At 34.7% G+C, this 26,782-nt stretch overlaps 2 protein-coding genes across 2 annotated transcripts in view; both read left to right on the top strand.

Moving 5' to 3' along the window:
* Positions 1–1,192: 1,192 nt before the first annotated feature.
* LOC137397502 (endoribonuclease Dicer-like) lies at positions 1,193–25,375 on the top strand (the record flags this gene model as incomplete). Its single annotated transcript, XM_068083793.1, has 13 exons — positions 1,193–1,311; positions 1,976–2,135; positions 3,403–3,570; positions 4,620–4,838; positions 6,873–7,039; positions 15,039–15,227; positions 16,662–16,815; positions 17,813–17,922; positions 18,817–18,964; positions 20,581–20,733; positions 22,458–22,648; positions 24,952–25,053; positions 25,340–25,375. Coding segments are annotated over exons 1-13 (1,866 nt in total), but the record flags the coding sequence as incomplete, so codon positions are not given.
* The window catches only part of LOC137397036 (endoribonuclease Dicer-like), a 133,853-nt gene continuing 132,434 nt past the window's right edge, over positions 25,364–26,782 (top strand). Inside the window, exon 1 of the mRNA XM_068083318.1 lies at positions 25,364–25,497. Coding sequence (XP_067939419.1) covers positions 25,376–25,497 — 122 coding nt within the window. The 5' untranslated portion in view covers positions 25,364–25,375. The remainder of the gene's footprint in view (positions 25,498–26,782) is intronic.

Genomic DNA, 26,782 nt, shown 5'->3' with positions numbered 1-26,782 from the left:
TTTTTATTAGTTCCTTTGTTTATTTAGTTACTTGCATTGAATTTAGTTTCTGATGTTCAGTTTTAAATAGTTGTGAATAATGCATTTGTTTTAAGGCTTATGTAGTTACCTGAAGTTATTATCATTGATTTTTTGAGCTGTGGAACGACTTAATAGAAAATTTATGTAGTTCTTATAAAAATATTTGCTTCAACATATGTTTTTGAAGCAAAAATTGCTATGGATTATTTGAACATGTTGAAGTTTGATTATATCTAGTTTTTTATGTGAGACTTGCAAGGGCATTTATGGGAGAGACAGCGATAGTATCAAATTAGATTCACTGTTGCATTTATGGTATACTAGCAACACACAATATTAATAGAGCTAGCATGAAATATACCATAAAAATGAGCTAACATCACTCTGTTTTTTCGTCTTAGATGTTTGTATAAGTAAACACAAATTGCTCTGACATATTCTACCTTTCTATTGCGCTGTTGAAGATTTTTATTTTTTTTACCGTGTGAATACGTTATTTTTATTGCAGAATAGCATTAAGCCTTGGGTTGTCCGGGATTTCACTCATTTTCAGTCAGATCATGCGCAGCGCGCTTGCAGAGTTTTCAACTCAAATTGCTGCACTGCTTTTACGACAACAATCCATGAACACATTCATTGAGGGTAATTGTCCTCAATGAATGTGAAGGTGCATTCTTCAGTTTCTAATCAAAATGGTGTTCAAGAGGCTGGTTCACAGGAACCAAACAGAGTTTCGATACCAAATATTTTAGTGACCTGGCGGAAAGCACAGAGCATACGCATCTGAAGTTTGGATAAAATCAGGCAAAAAATGTGGAAACATTGCATTTATACAGAGTAACAGACAGACATACAAACAGATGTACAAACAGACACACAAACGAGAAAGTGGGATATAATAATAGAGATAAGGCTAACATAATAAGCTATTCTCTAAGGGTAAACTACTTGATTAGGAGAAATGTATATAGAGAAGAGTTGACCACATGCTTAATATGGACATTAGTAAAAAAAGTTTTAATTAGTACAAAAACACAAGGAATGGTTATGGTAACAATAGAAAGCTCACACGATTATTACACTCTACCAGTGCTGCACTATCGGGCAGTTGCAGAACATCGTTATAAAATTAACCAAGGCTTACCCATGAAAGAAAACGCTTTGTTTGATTTTGAAGGCTTTAATGTGTGACTGCCATATTGGTTTTACAGAGATTCGAATATGAAACCGAAGAAACCTCGAGCACCTCGCTTCATTCTTGAGGACAGACTCACACCTCCCACCTATCAGGTTGCTACTTTCCTAAATGAAGAAAGCTCATTAAAGATGTGATTATGTATTACATTAGCCACTTTTATTTGTTGTTAAAGTTTTTTTCTCGTATCAGCCAAATACATTGAAAATTTGAGTATTGTTTTGATGAATTGATACATGTATTTCACTATGATATTCACTAAAGCACCAGATATTTTTCAGATAATCAGAGAAACTGTAAAAGATACAAGAGCATTGTTTTAAAGCGTTTCTTGTCATTATTTGTTTATTGCTATTCATGTGCATATATTTCAGTTTATAGGAAGTATTTATACATGACTATCAAGTATATACATGTACATATCTACAGTCAGTATTACTAAAGAGAACTTTACATCAGTTGTCACCTGAAAAGCGCGAAACAATGTTGTAACTTCCAGCTAAATATTTTCTTACCCCTATTATTATTAGAACAAAAATGTAAGATATCCAAATATTTTTTCATGCACTTTTATATACCGTATATATTTCTCAAAGTTAATCGTGTGTATATGGGTGTGTGTGTCCAGCTATAGATATTAAGATTCTGCGTTCTGATGGATTTCAACTCACGACGAATGCATCCGCAAGTTTTTCACCCAGACGCTTTACCACTGAGCTACATAAGGTATCTTATATATATAATTATATATGTATGCAGGTGCAGTTGGTGTGCTCGGCCCTCAACCACAACACTGTGCTCTGCGTGAGCCATGAAGCTGGACTATCATTTCTGCCCATTATGCTTATTAAAGCACTCTTTGAGAAGAGATCATCAAATGATGAGGACAAACGGATATCAGTGTATCTCAGCCCTGATGGTAGGTACTTGCCTTCGTTTATGGCTCAAACTGATCTGCCGATCTGAACTTGTTTTAGATGGATAGATATTAAGTTTATTTACACCAGTCAATGCTGTTGAAAGTAAATTAGACCATGAGACAAACAAAAGAACATTAAAGTGCAATTAATTGTATTGAAAGAAAAAAAGCTCTTTTTACATAATGCTGTTCTATAATGTAAATCTGATAGTCTGTTGAATTAATTAATTAATTAATTGTGTTTTTATTATTAAAGCCATAATATTTAAATATTTCTTTTCGCATTCTGTGAAAAAAAGAAATTATAACTTCTGATCTGGTTTTATACCATAGCTGTATGTATATGAGTTAGCTGAAGGCAACAGTGAGCAGTATCGGTGCGAATAACATAAGATCTAATGACTCAAGAAACCCTGAGTGACGCTTGAATAGTACCATTTGTATATACAACTCCAAAACGTTGTCAACTTTCTATAAAACAAGCAGACATACCCGGCGTTGCCGTGATGATTGATACAACTTGAATTTATAATTTTCATTCTTTTATTTTAGTCATTTTCAATCAAATACGGCAAGCCAATAAAAAACAACAATTATTGTAAATAAATCAAACAAAGTTTTTTAACATATCAAAATTTTCTAATAGAATTAAATAAAGTAAAGAATTATAAATGTTTTGTTATTGATGCATCAAATATTCAGGATAGAACTTCCTTTTATACTAATAAAAAGATATGTGAGCGGATGGTGTGTGACCCAGCCTTATTTAGGTGTGGTCTGTCAAATTGAATTCTAGTTCAGTGAATATAATATATCATTATATTTTTGTCAATTCTCAGCAGCCCGTACTATTACGAAATTTTATTTAGCATCATTTTTGTCGAAGTATGTTTTTTTCAGCCCTAACACCCCTTACTGCCCTCAGAATTATTTTGGGCCTAAAACTTTGGGAGTATCAAAGAAAATTGCATTTAAACTTGCAGTCCATATTGTTATTAGAAAGTTGGTTTCTATAGGAAACGTATAAACAAACAAACAAATTTCACTTTTATATATAGAAAAGGTTTGCAATGTCTAACTTTCTCTAATTTGCACTCGAACAGTTAACTGTACTTCAGTAAAGCGGTCAAACGTTATATTAGAATGGCTTAGGAGAACATTAGGCTGACAATTTTTTGTGTTTGTTCTGACCAGACACTAGCATTTATGTACTGATACTGTAACAACTTCCTTGCGGATCTTTGGTACCTGCCCTACAATGTTACAGGTGATGAGAGTAGATGTGAGGTTAACATGCAGAGGGTAAAGATTCACTCCATACTAAGAGTGAACACTGTCACGGATGGTTCTTGTTTGACGGACTGCATGAACACTAGTGATGTACTCTGCATGCCGGCGAGCCTTTGCCTCGGCCTTGTCCAAAGTGGTGCTTTGGGTGAGAGTTTCACATGGGACTAGGTCTAGTTGGATGTATTATAGTCTCTGCTGATTATTAGAGAGATTTGATATGCTGTTGTTATACACTGTGTTTGCATGCTTCACAAGGGTTCGGGAGTTGCCCACTGCCAACGAATTGGCGCCCTTCCGTTTCAATGATTCGGGGTTGCACTATACATCTTTGATAGATTCACGGTGTATCACTCAAAATAAAATATGTTAAAGTAGGCTCGCTTCCCGTCACGGTCAGTTCAATTCATGCATAGTTAACTATTTCCACTAAGCCTGGATGCTTGATCGCAATTTTTGAAATGTTTTTGAAATTTGTTGACCTTTATTGGGAAAGAGCTTAGCTTAGTGTCTATTCGGATCTATCGGCAGCGAGCTTTTTAGTGAAGCGGAATGGTGTAAAATGTTTTTGGATTCTACCGTCTCTAAAATTCGGAGTGGTAGAACTCCAAACCCATTTGAAACACGGAAGCTCAGGGATCATCACTGAGTTTGCTTCTACAGTCATCTACAATAACTAACTAGTAATACAATAGATAGATGTTCATAGACTAGATGTTAGTTGATGCCGATGCATCGAGTGATTTTACTTCATTGCCTCAGTTCAAAGGTCAGTGTTCAAAGGTTTTACTGTGGAATTTTTTGCTGGAATGATTAGCTTTCATTTTTAGAGCTCGACTTCAACTTGGTCATTCCCATCAAATATTTTATAAACTACTAAACAGTCCAAATTATAATTTGTAGAATACAGCTCAGAAACCTTTTCAAGCGTAACCAGCTGAAAGTAAATTCACTGCTCTCCCTCTCTTTGCCCTAGATGACTATCTGGGGATTCATTAACTATACTCTTTAGTTGGGTCATTAGTACAGCTGTTCTAGATTTTATCTGTTTTTATGTTCAGTTACAATCACGGTTTCTACTGCGTTCTGTGCTTTCCTTTCGGGTGTTTACTGTGGAAGCTGCAGTTTTTAGTTTTATTGTGGTTTGCTAATGACTGCGATTGCGATTCAAATCAAATGCATTCCATTTTTTTGCAGGATTCCAACAGATAAACCTTGTTGTGTTTGATGAGTGCCATGTGGCAGTAGAGCCTGACTCTCCTTATGCAGCCCTTGTCTCTCTCCTCAAGAACTCCTTGTACTTTGATAGTGTGAGATTGTTTGGTATCACTTCATCCATCATAGGGGACTACCTGGAGCAACCCGCTGAGCTAGAGTGGAAAATAAGTCAACTGGAATCTGTACTTGCTAGCACTGGTTCGTATCAGTGGTTACTTAGTATGGTATAGTGGCTTCTATCTGTGAGCTCTGGCTGTGGGGCCCTTCTGATGCTGCATGGCAGTATTTGCCATGGCAAAATATTGCTTTTCTCCCTCCCTTAATTCCTGCTATTTTGAAATGTGAAAATTGAAAAACAGGCTGGAACCTAGGAAAAGGAGAATTGTCTGCCAAATTTCTTAAAATATTAAACCTTCGTTAAAATAATCACAACCATTTTTTAGAACACTAGCGACGTCTTTAGTATATGTGATATGTACTTAAGAGCAGGTTTTGTTCAGAGAGCACAACTCCGGTTTGTGGAAGCAGTAAATTAACATATCGATTTAGACATTCCTGCAGTGGCCTGCTCATTCCGGGCAAATAAGATCGATCGATTATGTTTGTGCAAAAATTCAGTCTCTTTCTAGCGCCTAACACTTGAACAGGCAAAAACAAGTTATAGCATGAATCAATTTTAGTTAAATATATTTTAATTATTTTACACATACATATAAACATGCATATATTAGCACATTAAAATTGCACAAAAAAGAAACAAATAACAATGTGAATCAATTTTAGCAAAACTCTAACTTTTCTTCCATTTTTATATCTTCATATATTATTTTACATGAATTTTTATACGCTCAACTTACTGTTGTTGTACTAGATTTTAAAATTTGGGATGAGAAAACCTGCAGCATTTTAGTGATAACATTTGTAATACCAGTTCACTTGGTAACTGTGTCATACGCACTACCATGGTAGGGATGGTGTGCATTGCAGCATATCAGCTATGTCTCAGGTTATTCAGCTGCTCTTTAACCTTTGCTGATTGTATGAGGCTTCTTGAGATCTTTAGAAATTTGTCAGCTTTTGTAATTTAAATTTAAACTTTGAAATTTATTTTTTGTTTTGCATCATCAATTGAGCCATCTTTTTAAACAATTTAAAACTCTCACTATTCTGTTTGCTCCAGAATTTTTATTATTCTCCATGACTTCACCCGTAGCCTTCAGTGGATTTAAGGTAAATGTGGATTTCCATAAAAGATTTACGAAAAGGTGGATTTACGCCTGCTGTTACTCACAAAAGTCTTACCTCACTCGCTATAATGAATTTCTTTTTAGTTGCTTTTATGTTTGAGACAGCTGAATCGCAGTCTGTATAATATGCATGTACATGCACATGCAGCCCGTAGGAGATACCTACGGGCTGCATGGCTTTAAACTTATACTCATACCTCAACATACAAGCTTATAACAAGACCAGCTTGTATGTCAATTCTCTCACATTTCAAATTATTTTTTTATTCAAATTAACTAAACACAAATTAATCCGTTTCCACCTCTGAAAAACCACCTAAAACAGGATATTTCAGCAGAAAAGAGTGTTTTTAGTTGTTCAAATTCACCACCTATGTTCACAAAGTAACATATACCTATCTAGTAGTTACTATCCGCAATAAAAGGTAACATTATTATATGTTGCTTTTGCCTATATTATATGGAGTTCATACCTTTGAGACAGATAGTAGTGGCTAACGACGGTGTGTCTACGAGAGACTTGATGGAAACACGTTCGGTGTGCTACACTTTCACATAGCATAATATTAACTAAAGACTTTTTCAAACTGATCCAACAAGAAACACCAGGCGATGCTGTTCTCGTAAGCTGCTTGTCGCATACTCGGCCACTTAACGGCCACATTGAGAACCGTCTCGTATGCTTGTATCTCAAATTTGCCTCAAATCTCTAGGTTAAAATGTATTCCGAATTTTCCTCGTATCTCAAATTTCTCGTATGTCGAGGTATGGCTGTACAAGTTTATCTTAAAGACGTGGTAAACCAAACAAGCCTTCGCGTTTATGTGAAAATCGTTCAAAGCAGATAACTTAATTTTACTCAAGACCAAATTTTTTGTAAAATTCACACCCACCCTGTTTCATTGTAAGCTTTATGATTTCTAAAAAAATTTTCAATGTGAAGAGGTCAATGCTATTAGTTTCTATTGGTTGAAGCCTTTTGTAGCCGCAACAACGAGTGATCTGAATGCCATGGACACTCCAGCGGGCAAACGAGAAGAGATCATTGCTGTCTATGATGACTCCGACAATACTTGTGAATCTTTGACAGAAGAGATCAGGGCTACATTGCAGCACGCCTATCACTTCCTGGGGGACATGAAGATCAGCCAGGTTTGCTTAAAAGCTCATTTTTAGTTTTTCCGAGTTTTTTTTTAGGTTGCTGTTATGGTTTGAGCTGGCAGCATCTCTAAAGGTCATTTAGAGGTCATGTAGACATGATATGTTTCACTTTTTTAGGTTAAAATACTCTCATTGTTACAAATTAGAGTCGTGTTCTCTTGAAATCTTGCCATTAAATTACACACAAAATGCGTATCGTTTGCTGTCCAACCTGTCATACGAATTATTTTTGGAAACCAATGAAAATTGTGAGTATTTTGTGTTTAGTGGTTTCATTCATAATATGAGCAGTTTTAACTTTCATATACAGTGAAACCCTTATTTATGACAGACTACTTACAAAGTTTTTTACCTATGAAGTAGCTTTCGGAATAAATGAATTTTGTAAGTAGAGGCCCCACTGTATTAATATTAACATAACTATTTCAAAGTTAGCATCAACTTTTAAATACGCTTCTTGTTTGGGAGTTATATACGAATTCTCTACAGTTTGTGTTTAAGGATATTATTTTTTTAATCTTAATTCTTACAGATGGTTACAGTTACATGGATGATTTGCTTAAATATGACTGAGTGGCAGTTTTTAAAAACTGATTTTGTTTGCAATTTTCAAGTTTTAAATTACACAAATGTAGTCAGTATCTAGTTTTTTAGTCATTAGAAATGATTCATACATGAATACATAATATGTATTTATGTATGAATCATAATACATATTACTTTGTATGATTATTACCCATAAAGATGAATTTACAGATCAAGCAAATAACGCGATTATAAAATCTATAAATGCAAAGAGACTGACAGAATAGAGAGGTGTAATGCACCAACTCGCACACAACAACCGATATCAACTATAGTAACTAGTGACATCATTTCGCATATAATTTTTTATAATTTTTGCATATATATTTTTCTTTTGATTGTTTTAACCGTTGCCAAGTTTAGTTGATTTTAATTTTGAAACATCCTGGCAGTCAGATCACCTACACATCAAAAACAACCGCAAATGTTAGAAAAATATCGATACTTGCTGATGAAATCTACTAAAATTTGTGGAAGTTCATCTTGAATACTTAAATATGAATAGTAATCATATTAAAGCTACATACCTACATGTGATAATAAGCTGCCAGCTAATTTATGCTTGGTTCAGTTTAGCAGCGTGTCAAGGCTAAGTGATTTCTGTGCCAAATGTTCGTAGGAATGAATCACGGCTTCATAATAGCTTTTGATTATCTAGCCAATAATAATTACTACTTTCCTCTTCTCAACAATGTTGGTATAACTTGGAGGGATGTTTACAAACAAAAAATATAACTCCTCAACTGCTGGATTAGAATGCAAATCAAAGATCAGCAGTTACTAAAGGCAATAATGATGAAAGATTGGAAGTGAAAATTGAAGTTTTTTTTATTTTGTTGTCAACAGTGTTTATTAAATTTGATTTTAAAAAGTCTTTAATCACTGCGCACCTACATCATATGATACGTTAAACTAAGTGAGTATTTAGTAATGTAAAGGAAACTGCTCTGTTCCCTTTACTGCTCCACACGAATCGAAATAACTGAGTGCGAGGCAGTCAGATGAATATATATCTCATGAATATATATATAAGCATACAAGCAATTCAATGTGTGTTCAACAATGAACAGTATGCAAAGGACTGTCAATGATCTCTGTTTTCCTTGGCTCATCTGGGCTCCTTATATATCCTCTCATCTTTGGCTGTCTGCTGTTTTGCTGTTTTTCGGCAGCTGACCTTCGGCCGACCAGAAGTTGCACTGGCGATCGTTTCTTCTGGCGAGCCGAGGCTTGGTCGCAACCTTGCCCCTGACGGCGACTAGGCAGCTGGCCCTGGCCTCAGCGATCTTCTGTCACACTAAAACTACACAGTGGAATGTCTGCATATAGACTTGCTTCACATGTTAAAGCCATCATAATAATTTATGTTGAAGCAGATATTCTTATAATAATACAATATAATACAATAAAACAATACAATAAATACAATATAAATCATTCAGTTTGTTTTACAGCCTGAATTTTTTTAGGCAGTGGAACAAATTGCTTGTGCATGCACTGACTCATCGCAATATAACCAGTAAAACAGATGCATTATAGATCAACTTGAAAAAATAATTTATGGTGTAGTGATTGATTAATAAAAATAATCAAATTAATCAATAACGAAGGCACTTATTGTTAGCTTATCCGGGAGGCTTCTGAACAGAATTGCAGCTGTGGCATTACATAGGTGTGGAGGTACAGGTTGTGACAGCGATATACAGCGTAACGTACTCTAATGTAAGTTAGATGATGTTTAAACTAGCCCTCCTGATGTACATTTTTATTATTTGCATATTTTTAAAAATTTTTTACCTTCAATCTTTTTACTTCCTCTTTTAAAACTGCCAAACGTCGAAAAATTTTGAATTTTAGAGATTACTTCGAGCATAGAATACAATTTTTGCTTGAATTTAACAATTTATATTTTGAAGGCACGATGACAGGACAATTTTAACAGATTTATATGACAATTTCTTAATGCTTGAATTTATAAATTGTATTATATACTATAATAATTTATAATATATAATCTTTTTCATAATTATATAAATTATAATACTATAAGAGCAGCCGTGGTCTGGAACCCCTGACCTGCAAACAACAGGTTCCCAAAACAATGACAGTATTGATGACATCCAACCTTAATTGCTCTCTGTAACTGGTATGTCTGCAGTCTTGTCATCAGGACCCAGACATGCTCAGTCAAGATCACAGAGCTGTAATTGTTTGTTTAACAATGCTTCTTGAAAGACACGCGCATTCTCTGTTTGCAGTAAGCTAAGCAGACACTATACTCAATTATTGAGAGATTGCTCAAACACACATAATATTACACGTGCCGGACAAAATAGTTGGACGCAATTGTTGAATCGCCAAATTTTTACCTAATTTGTTTTCTCAAAGTTTTGGTAGTTTAACATCTAGTAACTATGTATATTTATATATCAATGGAATCCATACACTCTTAAGGAACCCAACTAATCTTGTTTCAAAGGAATATTTTAATCCTCTCTCCATTTACCAAACAATTTTCATTGTGAGTCGAATTTTCAGGAGTTTACTCAAACTCACTCACTGGAGGATTAGTTCATCTCTCAGACTCACGTTGAAATTCTAAAGAAACTTCAAAAGATGTTTGGTATTTTCTCAAGGCATGTCAAGGTCACTTCCTCAAGGTTGTCTGTGATTCTTGCATAACTTGAATACTCAAGTTGGCCAGTTTTGTATAAATTGGCTGTAAGCTGTTGAGAGAATGTCACTCATTCACAATGTCTACCCTTCAAGATAAGAAGTTTACCGTAGTACATCTTTACACGAAGGAGAACATGACAATACGAGAAATTTCAGCAAAATTAAACATCCCAAAATCTACTGTGTACAACACAATCAATATTGTCAACAATTTCTCGTATTGTCATGTACTCATACTGATAGACACGCATGTGACAGACTTAACTTCCAATGTGCGTCTGTAGAGTTTAGTAGACTGCCCCTAATTAGTAATAAGATTTGGCTTTTGGATGGATATTAGGCTATAATAAACAAAATTCTTCAGCAACCTTAAAGATGTGGTTGCATCAAATTTGAGTTGATTTTAAAAGAAAGTATTTTTCTTTGTCTATCAGTTGATATGTTGTTTGTTGTATTAGGTGATCTCATTGGCAAGATATTTGAAGATTAAAATCGAAAAAATTTGATCGCAGTAGAAACGCTCAGGCCACAAAAACATTCTCAGACTTTCCCAAAATGATGTCACGCGTGATACAACCTGTCTCTATCTCTCGCATTCACATCAGCTATTGCGATAAAAGTCTAGTCCTACGCGGCTCTATTGGCATATATTTTATCTTGTATTTGCTTGTGTTGGCTAGAATAAAATTTTAAATCCAGCTACAGATACATTATTACCTATGTCTCAAAGGTCTCAAACAAGGAAAATTAAAAACTTGTCATATTAGCTTCTTCTAAATGCTGTGTACACATCTTAGTACCGACTACCAATTCTACCGGTCTACGGTAATTCTGTCAAGCGAACTATGTAGAATAAGGTCTTTGTATAGTCGCTACCCACACTAATAATATACAGCCTCCCAAAAGCCCCGCCCACATTATGCCCGTCGCCTATCCTGGGGGAGGGGCTGTATATCATTGCCCTCACCGAAAACTAGTTTCTTACTACCGTAAGTAAAATAAGCAAGCTGCGTCTTTGAAAAGAATAGATATGTGGCGAAACCAGCTACATCCCTACAAGTCATGTACGTTGTATAGTTGACTGTCAACGTTTTCGAGTCCTTATTGGTATCAATTTGTAGAAAAAAATTCACTGGTCACATTTGATTAGTTGATTCAAGTACTAAACAAATGGTCGAGCTATGCAAAAGTGCCTGTCCATGCAGCTCTGATTGCACTTCATAAAGCCATCAGAAAAGATTTCAGCACAGGTGTCAACAGGGCTATGATATATTCAATGTTCTGCAAATCATATTTTGCATTATCTTCAACAATATTATTTTATTATATAATTTTTACAAGCAAAAACATTTTTATCTCGGCATAAAGCTTTTATTAAAAATATCCATCAAGTCGTGGCCACTCACATAGTTTCAGCTGATACAATACCCTAGGACACTTTTATTTCGCTAGTATTTAGTTTCGTGAGTAGCACACAGAGTAAAATTTCGCTGCAACTTAATTTCGCGGCTCTGATGAGTGCGAAAATATAGTGATGTGAAAATAAATGCAGTGGAAAAAACAGATTACATTCCTCAGGTCCAGTTTGCTAATAAGAAAAAAAATTCATTTTGGGACTAGTTCGTATTTGTAAACCGCAGGTTGAAATGTGTGGGTGAAATCGATAATTCAATTTGATCACTTGCTGCCATTTGTTTCTTGGACTATCAACGATGTCTAGGTCCCTCCGTCGTGACTTTCACAATCGAATCCCAAGAAGAAGAAAATAGATAGGTAACAACCAACTTCACAACCAAAACTTTATAACCTTTTCGCTGCCATAAACGCATTTATGCGTTTTCTAGGGGCCACTGCCATAAACGCACTCTTGGACTTTCTCAGCGTGGTAACCTGATTTTATTATTCGTTGACCACATAACCCACGGTCTATAAGAGTTTTATGAAATTGACTGTGTTATCCGAAGATTTCTCTATAAAATCAGCCTAAAACAACAAAGCAATTTCAAACTTTTGTTTGAGAATTTCTAATCTAAAAACGAACATTTTTCTGTGAGTTCATTAACTACTCGCGCCAGTCATAAAACAGGTAATTAGCTGTTGATGACTTTATAGCTAATCAATATTTAGATTTTCGTGATTATATAGATAATTAAAGTAGCAGCACTGTCTTTAATGTGTCTGTTCACAACCAAAACTGTATAATGTGGTTGGACCTGGTGAGGGTTGATATTTTTTTGGTTGGCAATAAAATTCATCATTACAATAATTATTCTTCAATTTTATGACTTCACCTACCAGACTTTCATCCTCATCAGTTACAAATTCGGTGACTAAACTGATATCATCTTAATTTGCTTTGCCATGCTGCTCAGTCGGTGTATTAGCTATAATGAGTTTACCAGAAATTTCCCATTGAGCCCAACCACAGACGAAAATTGCCTGCATTTCTAATATGAAGATTTTTTGTGTGGATATCAATGAACAAAGCTATTTAATTTTGCATTTTCGCTCGTTCGTTATGATAGTTTAGTTTCGCTCATGAAATTTTCGCGAAAGGATGACACCGCGAAAATGCGAAAGTTAAATGACGCGAATACATAAGTGTCCTAGGGTAAAACAAATTCATCTACTGCAGCAAACTCAAACAAAACATGGTTTATGCAGCACACATTCAAGTCTCTCTTTCCCATTTATGGCAGTTTCCACACTGACAAAGTTGCTTCTGCTGGTGGGACCACATAAACATCTTGTAATCAGTAAAACAAATGCAATAAATATGTCATTCGTGGATATGTCATTCTAATGCGTATTTACTGAAAGCTTTCAAATTGAGAGTTAGATAGATTGCGAGTGTAATTTTAAAAATGAATAAATTTTTAACAAAAGCATAAGTACGCCAAGCCAGCGATTCGAAGGTTTGGTTCTGGAAGTTAAAGATGTGCATTGATCAATTGATTTTCTTTACTTTCTACAAGTGAGAAGTGAACATCTAAAGTCAAATCATAAATCTAATTTACTAGCTAAAACTGCCAAAGAAAACTTTTAAGCAAATATAGCTAGGTGGAACGATAAAAAGTTATAAACCGATGATTGGTGATAGCAAAAAGTTATAATTTTATTAATTAGTACATGTATTAATGAGTACTAAAATATTACCTTTAGTATATTCATCAATCTAAGCCATTGTGTTGCTAGATGCTATGGATTAAAAAGAAGCCGTCAAGAACTCACTGTACATACGTATCTCACACGCGCAGGAAATTACATTATAACCTCAAACAGGGAAATATAATCTGAATGTAAACTCAACAGTATATCTATAGGAGACTCAAAGTAAAAGATAAATTTACTTCCATTCTCCTATCTTCCTCCATAGCACTTTAATCACCTGATGCCCAGAAAACTCGGAGTCACATTCGCAGTAACTTTACAGCAATTTTTACTATTTTGTAGTTTGTCAATAAAACGTGTCGATTGAGTAATTCATTAGAGTAACGATGTTAATTAATTTAGTAATTATCGATGTCCATGCGTTTTAATAATAGAGTAAAATCCCTAAATTTGAGATCGCAGACAACGCGTTTTATGAGTTATAACATTTATTACGACCTATATAAAAATTTCGTGCTAATGATTGGCTAATGAAGCGACCTTATATTTATCGCTCGTGAACTCTTTTCAGATGTATCACTAGTTACGTCACGAATAAAGCACCCGCTGGAATGTGAGCTTTTAAAAGATGGCCTCATTCAAACGCATATATCTCTGGACAAGGTTGGTCTACAAAGACAAAAGTGACATCAAATTTTAGCTGATGTTTTAGCCTTTTATTGGTCTTAATTTCATTAAATCGACATTTTTGCCGCAACCACATCTTTAAGCAGCAACAATGACACATTAGTATTACATAACCCAGAAAAACGTTCTATTTAGTCGAAAAGATGGTTCGTAATTTTCCTGCACTGCCTTTTGTTATCGTTCTTCTGAAAGATCATAACATACTGTATGTTAAAGTAGGCTCACTTCAAGGTCACGGTCACTTCAATTCATGTATAGGTAGCTTTTTGAACTAACTAAGCCTGAATGCCTGATCGCAACTTGGAAATGTGTTGACATTTTTTGACCTCCATTGAGGAAGAGCTTAGTTCAGTATTTATTCGGATCTATTGTCAGTGAACTTTTCTAGGATGTCGAGTAGTACTCTCAGAGCGTATGCTTTCGCACAAATTTATCATGTGAAATGGTGTCAAATGTTTTTGGGTTCTACTGTTTCTATGATTTGAAGTGGAAGCAACTCCGAACTCATTCGAAACATGGAAGCTCAGTGATAATCCCTAAGTTGGCTTCTACAGTCACCTACAATAGCTAACTAGTACTACAATAGATAAATTCTAAAACGACATTATTTGAACAATTGCAAATCGTTTCACAAGAAAATGTAATTTAGTTATAGTGAAATTATTAGTTTTGTAATAGTTTATGCAAAATGTGTAAACCGCAGCATCCACACCTTATACTGAGTAGAACGTTGACTTAAGTGCATATAAGTTGATAGACTCAGTTCGCTAAGAGTGTTCCCTTAGCCTATCTATGATGATATGAAATATGGGTTACCAAGGTGAATTGAGGTTACAGTTGCAGGCATTTACTGTAGCATTATACTACGTGAGGAAAATTGCTTTCACAGTTTGCACATTTCTCGCTTAATCTGTAAAGTCGTCACCAACAGGCAGATGTTGTGAGATCTCGGGAAGAAATGGTCGGGAAGAAGCCCAAGACCAAGGTGGACACAAAGACTGAGGCCACTAAGGGAGAGACTGAGGCTACTAAGGGAGATGTGCTGGAGCCCGCTGAGAACAGTATAGAGTGGTACAATTTACAGATTTTCAAGGAGGCGCCACGGAAAGTCTTTAAAGAGGTGCATGGCACATCCATCTTCTTATTAACGCATTTGGTTGCTAGCTCATTTTTTGGTCCTGTTGTTATGAAAAATGGGTTTTACTAAGATGAATCCGTGCTACAATTTTTTTTTTCTTGTACAGTCTTCGGGCACTTGAAAAAAATTAGTTTTACGGTGACAGTTGAACCCTTGACTGTTAATTTGTTATCGAAGATATGCTAACTCATTTGTGCATGAATACTTGTACCTATTTCAGCTTAGTGTATATTTGGTTAATTGAATGTATCTTTTTATTGAATCTAAGGAAGTTTTAAAAGTGCTTGTTTTATTTTTTCTTGTTGATTGCCTAGTGAAGCTCTCCATGACTGGTTACCGGTTTGGTGCAGTTTTTTGCCTGAAGCTAACAGCTTGGCTTCATCTGGTTGGTGATTATTCAGATAAAGCTCTTCCAATTGGTTAGCTGACTTTTTTAGATTTTGTCAGTTTTGTAAGGAACATCATAATTTTGTGTTATATACTTTAAATTTTTGAACCAAGCATTACAAGTCTTTCCCAAAGCGAGAGCGGTGTCCATATGCTTGAAATCATGGCAGGTCAAAGAAAAAAGATTTCTTGGTATGTAATTAGAACCCACCAACCATTCACTTTTCAGGCATTTATAATTATTGTGCGCGTAGTTATTCTCTGCATTTTATTGGCAAGCATGATGATCTCTCCCGGCACTACTAGCTGTGATTCAAGGAGATTCTTTTGTTTTTGAATAGCTGATTGTTTCAGGCATAATGAGACTGCAAATTGACCAAATTTAAGATGCGTGACTAGCCAGCCAATTGCTCGTACTTGTCACAATATAGAGGGAGAAAGTTAGAGATTACTAGACAATGAGGAAAAGATTTAGTCTGACAATACTTGCTGCCTCATTTATAAAAAAGTTCCAATTTAATTAAGAAAAATTTTTGTATTAATTTTTAACTAAAAATGTTTCAGTGCTGAAACAAACAGCTTTGTTAACCAACTGAAAAGACAAATTGTGTTTGAGGCAAATTATTATTGGGATGAGTCAACTGATAACTGTGGGATTGTGTGCCCTTTGTATGGCAGCACCTTGTCATAAATCTTGCTACAGTAAACACAATTTTAAATCGGAAACTTTGGTTTATCACTCACAATTTTTGTTTAATTCTATAATTGGATGCACATTGCTACTACGGAGATGAGTAAATATTTTTTGGGTTGAACAGGAAAAATCTTTATGAACCTTGTGAACTTTTAATATAATCAGTTGTGGTGATGAAATCCATCTTACGTCGTGCGTCGTGTCGTGAATATCTATTCAGTTTTGCTTCATCTGTTCTGTCAACACTAAAGCATTACAATTTTTTAATAAGTAAAACAAGTTTTATTAATCCCAGTTGTAAGCTCCCCGCGTTACATGAGAGTTTAAATGTCTAGGTGGAGATGACTCTTGATGAGCTCGGTCCATGGTGTGCTGCCTGCGTCGCTCTTAACCTTTGCGCTACTCTCGAGAAAATTATAGACAAGACGACTGAAAGACTAGAGAAACAGTTGTTACAGCTGGCTTGGACACAGCTCCAGTATATACACAGTGAGTCTGTTATCTTTAGGACCACAGGCTATATCTCCGATGTTTACTGGGCTTTTCATGCATCCTTTATGGTCATGGTCTGATGGGCGATTGTGTTAGAGTGTGATGTAACCAAAGCTTTTCTGGTTCAGAAAATTTAATGCAATTAAGTTTGTTGAAGACTGTTTGTCACACTATTTGCTACAAGAAATGAGAGCTGTCGTACAATAGACTGCGAAATATTGTCGTCCTCCGAGATTATCGCGTCATTAGTTTGCTTTTATGGGCACAGTTTATGTCTCCTCTGATGCTTCCTATACGTGTAGTTGTTGAGGCACAAATTATCAAGTTGGAAAAAAAAGGGTTATACTTACCTTACCGTAGTGCCAATCTGACGCAAAGAGTCTTTGGACATGCATAGATTTTATCTACTGAAGATGTCGCACAAATTGTAAAGAGGTGGCAAAAGTAGATTTAATGTATTTAATAATAAATTAATACCACAATTCATATCAATATTACACTGCTCATCTTCAATCTCTTTCCTTTTACTTTTTCTTGTCTTGTACTAACGATCGAGTAATAACACTTCTTCCCTATGACAAATTTACCTCTAATATCCCTGCGCCATCTTGGCATGCCTGGTGCTGCCTTGATGTTTGGAAGCTTCTAAGATGTCTCTGTGTTCAAGATGTCTTGTACTTCACGAATATTTGTGTGTGATCTCAGCTTATGGGATGTTTCCAGAATTTGTTTGCCTTCATGATTTGTATCGCCTGTAGGATATGTTTTACTATAGATCATGACATATCTGGCGTTTCCCAAATATGGGTATGTTTGTAAATTTCGTAGTGCTTCCAGGGTATGTCTCTTTATTCATGACTGACATGTCTGGTGCTTTCAGAATATGTCTCTTGTGTTTGCTTGACTGCAGAGGTTAATTGCGTAGCTCACAATGCTTGCTAAGCTGAGACCTGAGGATATGTATGATTACTGTATGCGCTCATGTATCTTGCAGTGCTTGTTAAGCAGAGAACAGAGGCTATCTATGAATACACAGAACTACTTGAAATGTCGTCACCGAAGGTCAGACAATTAATAGAAGTGCTCAAGACATATGTACCAAAGGTGAGCAGTTAATTTAGGACTGAGAACAGTATTATATAGCTGATGGTGAATCTAAGTAGAGGTTCTGGGTTGACATGTGATTAATCGATTAATTTGATTCGATTTTAATTTGGTTAAAGCATTGATTGTTTGAATTGATTTTATTTTTGATTAAAGTGAATCAGGAGAGTCAGTGAGTCAGGCTGTAAAAAAAGGAGTTAGCTGTATCTTTGTAAGTTAGCGTGAAGAGTTGTGATTGCTTGAAATTTTGCTGCCAAGGCTCTATTGAGTTTACATGTACAGTTGATTTTGATTCGATCTTAACTTTATTTTACTGATCAATACCGACAAAAGCAAATCAGGTTGTGTGGAAAAATAACCATTTGGGAAATCAATAATAGCAGGAAAAATCAATAGTATTTAAAAAAGAAATTCTTGTGACATAAAAATGTTCTAGATATAGAATGGGCAAACTATTTATGTCTGGTGTGCTCAGTGGTTTTAGTTTGTGGGATGTAGCTATGTCGTGGGTGGTTGAATATACAGGATAGTCTGTTAGAGTACTTTAGACAGCAGTGATTAGATAATACTGCAAATTTATTTTTTTTATAAGAAATTTGTTTTTTATTAATTATTGTTCTATTCATTTAGTTTTGTATACAATTTAACACAATACAATACACAATTGTATACAAGATTATTGTTTGGTGTGTTCAGTAGTTTTTGCTTGTGATCATATCATTTTGTGGATCATTATTATTGAGTAATGTTTTTAACAGTATGGAGGAATGTTGATGATAATTTTAGAAGCTGTTCGTTTGATAAAACCTACGCTTACACCGGTTGTGCGATGTGTGTCAAGCATTGTATTTATGCAAAAAGTGCTAGAATTTGAGGTACCTGCCCTCTCTGCAGGTAGACTTTGAGATAACGTCTGCTATATCCAGCCACGACAGATCCCTGAATCTCACCTACTCTGACTTCTCTGACTTGTCGGATGGAGAGTCCCTGCAGGACCAAGAGACATTCACCATAGCTAAGATGAAGCACTCCGGGGAGACTGGTACTACCTCAATTTCTTGCTTGCTACCGAAAAGGCTTGTAGAAATGCGATAATTAGGAATTGACCTTGACCTTTCTCTTTATTTGAATTACTGATCACGCTGCGGCTTTTATTCTGTTAATAGTTGCTTCAAAGACCGTATTTGTGTTTTTATTAAGGTAACAATATTATTGTTATATTATTATATATGTAGGCCTATGCTATATATATATAATAATGTCATATACATGTATATGTGTATATATAATAGTTTGTATATTATAATATATAGTATATGTAGTTTACACTGCAAAGTAAAGTGCTCAATAATTGAGTCAATCACAATTGTGTATCAAGTTTATTAAAAACTACAGGTTAAAATCACTACTAATGATTAATAGTAATCATTTTAACCTGTAGTTTTTAATAAACTTTATAATAATGTATATAATAATATATATAATGATTTATATATGATATATGTATGATATATTGTTATATATACATGATATATATTATGTATATTATATATATTATAATGTATATATAAGCATTTTTATGAAAAAATTTTTTTACATATGATCCCACAAAAAATCAATGATGAAAGAATCAATTTAAAAAAGGTATCACCATATGGGGTCATAAATGTATGATCAATCAAAAATTTATACAAGGAAACTTGAAACCATTAAGTTTTTGTATTCATCTTATCTCTTTTGGCAAAAGATTAAAAGAATTAGCAATATAATTGTAGAGTGATTTGTTGGGTAAATACAAAATATATTCATCACTCCGCGGATATCTGGTACTTGAGAATTGAAACATGTCAGTGATGTATGAAGGCGTTAAACCATTCACTGTTTGAAAATAATCATGTGTTATTTTGAATCTGGATCTTATAGAGTTCAATTTTACCAACATTATATGTCTGCTGGTTGCTTCTGTTCATCACTTTCATACCTATACTGTTGAAAAAACCGTTAGCCTATTTAGTTTCTCCATAATAATATTAGTAATAGCAAAATGTTTGATACTATTTGAGTTGAAGCACATGCATGTATAACAGCACATCTTGTTTTCTAGATTTGTCTTAAAAATGAACTTGAACCTTTGAAGTTTCTGATTCACATCTATGTACGCTGTTTATCATATTTTGAGTGTAATTAATTTGATTGGAGAGTTAAAATCCATTTTCCTCCATTTCGTGTTCACGCTGTAACACCTAGTCATAACTACAAACTTTTTCGCGAGTACCTATTTCACATTTTCAAATGATTTCATTCATTATGAGAATATCACAAACTAAGATCACTTTTATTTTCAAATGTTCACATTTGTACAAATCTAGACTAATTGATAAAAAATATTTATAACCCTGCTTTCTTATCTTTTTGCTAGTGTATTCGTCCTTGTTTATTATTTACAGATTTGAGACATTTAAATTGCACATTTTCAATGCTATAGCATAAATTTGGGCATTTACCTATCAGAGGTTTAGAATTGTTATTTTGTATTTGATTTACATTCATTTGTAAAAATGGTTGTACAAACTAGGCTAATCATTTTTATTTCTCTGTATATATGATGAGGTCACCATTTGTTCAATTCCCCTTTCACGATTTTTTCCTTTCGTATAGACCATGTAGTCAAAGTCAACCAGGAGGAGACAACTATTCTTGGACTCGTGTTTGTGAACAGAAAGCTTTCGGCTTATGCCCTACACAAGTACATTGAGGACCTGTGCATATGGGACAGAGATATGTACTTCATAAGAAGCAGCTATATGATTGGTCAGTGTAAAGCAGTCTTATCTGGCTCAATGGTCAATTACTTGAAGCTGGAGTAATTTCATTGGTTTAATTGAAGCACATGCTAGGCGGTGTCAGTTAGTGTTAAACAGTTATACCTCCCTGTTTACGGTTAGTTGACGCAAGCAAATAACTAGAACTCGTCTCTTTGGGTACTGAGGTGATGAGTCCAGTCACCAGTGTATAGAATGCTACCAGTAACCTAAAGTTGCTGAAGTTATCGATCTCTCCTGACAGATATTTCTCATGCCAGACATGCTCAATAGCTCATCCATTGACATCTTGCTTAGGAACAGCAAAAATTATCTTTCAACTTTGTGATGTTAACACATTTTGCAACAAGTCATTGTACATGAATATAAAAGTGTATTGAGCGTACATCTGGCTCACCCGCATTAGCTATATGGTTTTGGTTTCTTTAATTTACATGTTTTCCTTTATAATGTTTTCCTTTATAATGTTTTCCTATATAATGTTTTACTTTATAATGTTTTTCTTTATAATGTTTTCCTTTATAATGTTTTCCTTTATAATGTTTTCCTTTATAATGTTTTCCTTTATAATGTTTTCCTTTATAATGTTTTCCTTTATAATGTTTTCCTTTATAATGTTTTCCTTTATAATGTTTTCCTTTATAATGTTTTTCTTTATAATGTTTTCCTTTATAATGTTTTCCTTTATAATGTTTTCCTTTATAATGTTTTCCTTTATAATGTTTTCCAGTCTGAAGGTGCTCAACTTTATCAAAAATGAATAACAATTATTTTGGTAAAATCAAACTGAATCAGTGGATATTGACAGCTTTATTCACAAAAAGCTTCATATGTCGTAAACAATTTGGGATGTTTTGTAACAGATGGCTTGACAGAGTTTTTATATGTTTATAGTTATGTGTATGAAAAGCTGTGGATAAACTACCTTCACTGCAAGCTTGCTCTATCATGATTGTTGTTGCTATTAAATCTTTTTACATTTATAAATACAATTTTTTTTAAATAGCAAATTAATATATAGCTACATTCATAAATCAGAAGTCCTATGCTTATTACAGAGTGTCTAGTTGTTATGCAAGGTATCTAACTTTTATCTATGGTGTCTATTATACAAGGTACCATATCTAACTTCTTTCTAAGGTGTCTGTTATACAAATTACCGTAGCTAACTTTTATCTAAAGTGTCTGTTATACAAGGTACCATATCTTACTCTTATCTAAAGTGTCTGTTATACAAGGTATCGTATCTAACTTTTATCTAAAGTGTCTGTTATACAAGGTATCGTATCTAACTTTTATCTAAAGTGTCTGTTATACAAGGTACCATATCTTACTCTTATCTAAAGTGTCTGTTATACAAGGTACCATATCTTACTCTTATCTAAAGTGTCTGTTATACAAGGTATCGTATCTAACTTTTATCTAAGGTGTCTGTTATACAAGCTGTTTGACTTTAGTCATTGTTTTTATCAATGGGAATGTTACAACTCATATATTAAAGTCAGGTAAATATTAGGATGACAGTTTGTGATAAGATTGTTTTACAGAAAGAGGTTAGTCGTCTGTTAGTTTAATATGGAGGCATAAGGCCAACTATAAGTAACGTCTCTGGCTGTAACTGAAGTTTTTAATCTTTTGGTATCTCTGCAAGTAGACTGAGGAAGTTTGATTTTCTATTTATCGTCTACATGTAATCTGTGATCTTGAATATAGATGTTGAAGAGGATGGTGATGATAGAGGAAAGACCAGAAAACAGGAGCAGAGGCTACTCCAGTTCAGACAACGCAAAGTGAACTTGCTGGTCGGCACCAGTATACTCGAGTCAAGTCTTGACCTTCCAAAGTGCAACCTCGTCTGTATGTTTGATAAACCAGAATCCTACAAGAGTTATATCAGTGTTAAGGTGAGCTACTTTTATTCCTCTGGTTTACATTGTGAGCTGTGTACCAACTTATATCTAATAAAGCAAGCTCAAAGATAATTTATATTATTCTGGCTTATGTACATGGTTAGTTAGCTACCGACTCTGGATTGTTTGGCACCCAATGACGAATCTTGATACATGGATAGGCCAATACTGCAATACTTACGTACAATACTTACAATACTGCAACACTTACTCTATGAAACACAGCAGCGTATTAATTGTAATTAGCTGTCCTGGTCACCCCGTTGACCTTTAAAAAAAAAGCATCATTTTTTGATTCACCGTGCAGTAACCGTGGTATTATTGGTTTGTATCAACAGCTCTTTTTTTCACTTTCACTTGGTTTACAGTCCATGTGTACAATTAAGGGAAACGCATACCTTCAATGTAAATCGATTGTTTTCATTTTTTCTACACAGCAAGGTCTATGCTACAAAGAAACAAAAGAAAAATTCCATTTAGGTCCAAAACAGAGTAAAACAAAAATATGTCTTTACTATAATAAGAGCGGTGTCTGCCTGTTCTTTCGTCTTTTTGGGCGTTAGGTTAAAAGATAGCTTTCAACTAGACTCCAAACATTTGGCATGGTAGACTAACAATCTAACACCTGCATTGATCAACTGTCTTTGGGTATTTCTGAATACTTGTGCAGCTACTTATTCTCTTTGCTTTATCATGACTTTTGATGATCTCTCACACTAGACTGTCAGGGTACTAGTATATATAATAGAGATACTCCCATACATCAGAGTACTAGTATATATAATAGAGATACTTCCATACATCAGGGTACTAGTATACTATATAATAGAGATGTTCCCTTACATCAGAGTACTAGTCTATATAAAATAGAGATACTCCCATAGACATCATAGGTTACTAGTATATATAATAGAGATACTCCCATACATCAGAGTACTAGTATATATAAAATAGAGATACTCCCATAGACTTCGTAGGGTACTAGTATATATAATAGATATACTCCTATAATACATCTCCTAAATGTGTCAAGAGAGCGAATGAAATTTTTAAGCTTTACTACGGGACTCTCATTATTCAAATTGAATTTGAGAACTTGCACTGATTTGACACTTTTTATGAAATTTCTCACTTAATGCTAAGCAAAAACTTTATGTAAATTCCCTATTTTAAGCGGAATTTACCTAAAAGGCTTACGTTATAAGAATGTGCAATGTGCTTACACATTTAAAGTACGTTATAAGAGTGTTAACTGTGCTTACACATTTACAGACAGCGGATACATTGAACATTACTGAATTGCTACCAGTTTGCTCTAATGATTGAATGCTATTTGTCAACACCGAAAGTAAACAATTTATACATTATAAATGACTGGCGCAACTAGGTGAAGGCCATTGTCATATATACTAAATTGGGATTGGAAATAGCAAATAACATTTTTTGAACAGCTCTGGATATTTTTGTTGTCAATGAAATATGTTCTTGTTTTTAATAGGTTTTTATTTTTACTTGTATAATCTAGTTTTTATATATGTACTAGCTGTGTCACCCGGCATTGCCCGGGTAATAGAAAAGTCTTTGGACAGAAAATTGGTTTGTATTTAACATATAACAACATTTGCCATTCTAACTTTCAAACTACATATCATGAGAAAAGTGTTTTGTCTTATAAACAATGAGAAGTGGTGAGAGTTGCTCGCTATTAGCCAGTTTAATAATGTGAGCGAACAGCTTCTCATGACGTTATGCTATGACCCGCGTCGTACGCAAAGCAGTTAGGTATTTGCTCTCATATAATGACTTATATTGGCAAGCTAGCAATTCGATTTCTGTAGTCTAGTGGGGAAGGCGGCAGACTGGTGAACGCTAGGGTCCGAGATCGAATCTTCATCGGCACGGAATATTTATTCCAAGATTTTAAGATCTATAGCCGGACAATCAATCCTACAAATACACATATGGACATACTTTGAGAAATATATAATTATATATATAGATGTTACTTAATTGGTTATAATTTCATTTCAAATAGAAATGTTTTTCAAATTAGGCCATACAACTATAGTAAAACAAAAAAAGAAAAAAAAGGGTTTTCTTAGGTGAAATTTAATCAAACACATTCAGCTCTATAGTTCCTTGATAAATGATATCAGTAGAGTCATCTCATGGATTTGATGTCTCCAACCACCATTTTCATATTCTCTGACGTGTCTAACATAGACAGGGACTGCTTGTCTTTACCCGAGGTACACCAAACAGTAATTTATTTTATGCATTTTATTATTTACTTATAGAACCGAGCTAAAGCTTCCAATGCCAAATACTACTGCCTTTGCTCAAGCCATGAGAAGGAGAGCTTTGAGAAGTACATGGGTGACTTCCAGAAGATAGAAATGGTAATACTTTATGTGTTGTATGTAAAAAGGCTTTCTTCAGCTCAGCTGTTGCACATTTGTTTGACAGTTAATAACAGGTTGTTGAGAATTTAGACTTACACTACAGTTTCGGCTGGCGAATAAGATTTTTAGTAGAAAAATAGCTGGCTTGTTAAGTTTTCCATGCCAGATCTTAGTAGGGCACCAAAGACATTTCTTAAAGTCAAAGCATGCAATGTTGGTGGCAAAACACCTGCTCTAGTAGTCACAATGGGAAAAATATTGATCCGCATTGTCTTTCTTGTAGATCTTACAGAGCAAATGCCATGAATTTGACCCTGCGATGGGGTCATCAGAGGTTACAGAAAAAGGTGACAGTGAGGAAGAATCATTTACTCAATCTTTTGTTGCGCCAGACACCGAGGCTACGGTTACATTAGACAATGCCATTGGGCTGCTTAACAGGTAAACAGAAGCCACTCATTGCTAATATGAGGTATTATTTGCTGGTTCTGTGTACGAGTTTAGAATGTCCAGGTCTGTTGTTATGTAACAGTTTCAGTGTTCAAGTCTGTTGTTATGTAACAGTTTCAGTGTTCAGGTCTGTTGTTATGTAACAGTTTCCGTGTTCAGGTCTGTGGTTATGTAATGGTTTCAGTGTTCAGGTGTGTTGTTATGTAATGGTTTCAGTGTTCAGATGTGTTGTTATGTAACAGTTTCAGTGTTCAGGTCTGTTGTTATGTAACAGTTTCAGTGTTCAGGTCTGTTGTTATGTAACAGTTTCAGTGTTCAAGTCTGTTTTTATGTAACAGTTTCAGTGTTCAGGTCTGTTGTTATGTAACAGTTTCCGTGTTCAGGTCTGTGGTTATGTAATGGTTTCAGTGTTCAGGTGCGTTGTTATGTAATGATTTCAGTGTTCAGGTGTGTTGTTATGTAATGGTTTCAGGGTTCAGGTGTGTTGTTGTGTAAAGGTTTCAGTGTTCGGGTGTGTTGTTATGTAACACTTCAGTGTTCAGGTGTGTTGTTATGTAATGGTTTCAGTGTTCAAGTATCTTGTTATGTAATGGTTTTGGTGTTCATGTCTGTTGTTATGTAATGGTTTCAGCGATCAGTTCTTTTGTTATGTAATAGTTTCAGTGTTCAGGTGTGTTGTTAAGTAATGGTTTCCCTGTTCAGGACTATTGCTATGTAATGGTTTCAGTGTCCAGGTCTGTTGTTATGTAACAGTTTCCGTGTTCAGGTCTGTGGTTATGTAATGGTTTCAGTGTTCAAGTCTGTTGTTATGTAATGGTTTCAGTGTTCAAGTATGTTGTTATGTAATGGTTTCGGTGTTCATGTCTGTTGTTATGTAATGGTTTCAGTGTTCAAGCCTGTTGTTATGTAACAGTTTCAGTGTTTATGTCTGTTGTTATGTAATGGTTTCAGTATTCAGGTCTGTTGTTATGTAATGGTTTCAGCATTCAGGTCTGTTGTTATGTAATAGTTTCAGTGTTCAGGTCTGTTGTTATGTAATGGTTTCAGTGTTCAGGTCTGTTGTTATGTAATGGTTTCAGTGTTCAGGTCTGTGGTTATGTAATGATTTCAGTGTTTCAGTGCTATTTAACTATGCATGAGTGTTTGAGTGTCTAGGTGTATTGCTAGGCACATTCCAGAGTTCTAGTGTGATGTTCTGTAGGGCTTTCAATGTCCAGATATATTGTTCTGTCAAGTTTTGAGTGTTCATAAATTTTGTTCTTTCAAGTAATTCAGA

This window comes from Watersipora subatra, chromosome 5 (genome assembly GCF_963576615.1).
Source record: "Watersipora subatra chromosome 5, tzWatSuba1.1, whole genome shotgun sequence".
NCBI lineage: Eukaryota > Metazoa > Bryozoa > Gymnolaemata > Cheilostomatida > Watersiporidae > Watersipora > Watersipora subatra.
The sequence above is the reverse complement of the archived record's forward strand: the minus strand, read 5'-3'. Positions and strand labels throughout refer to the sequence as shown.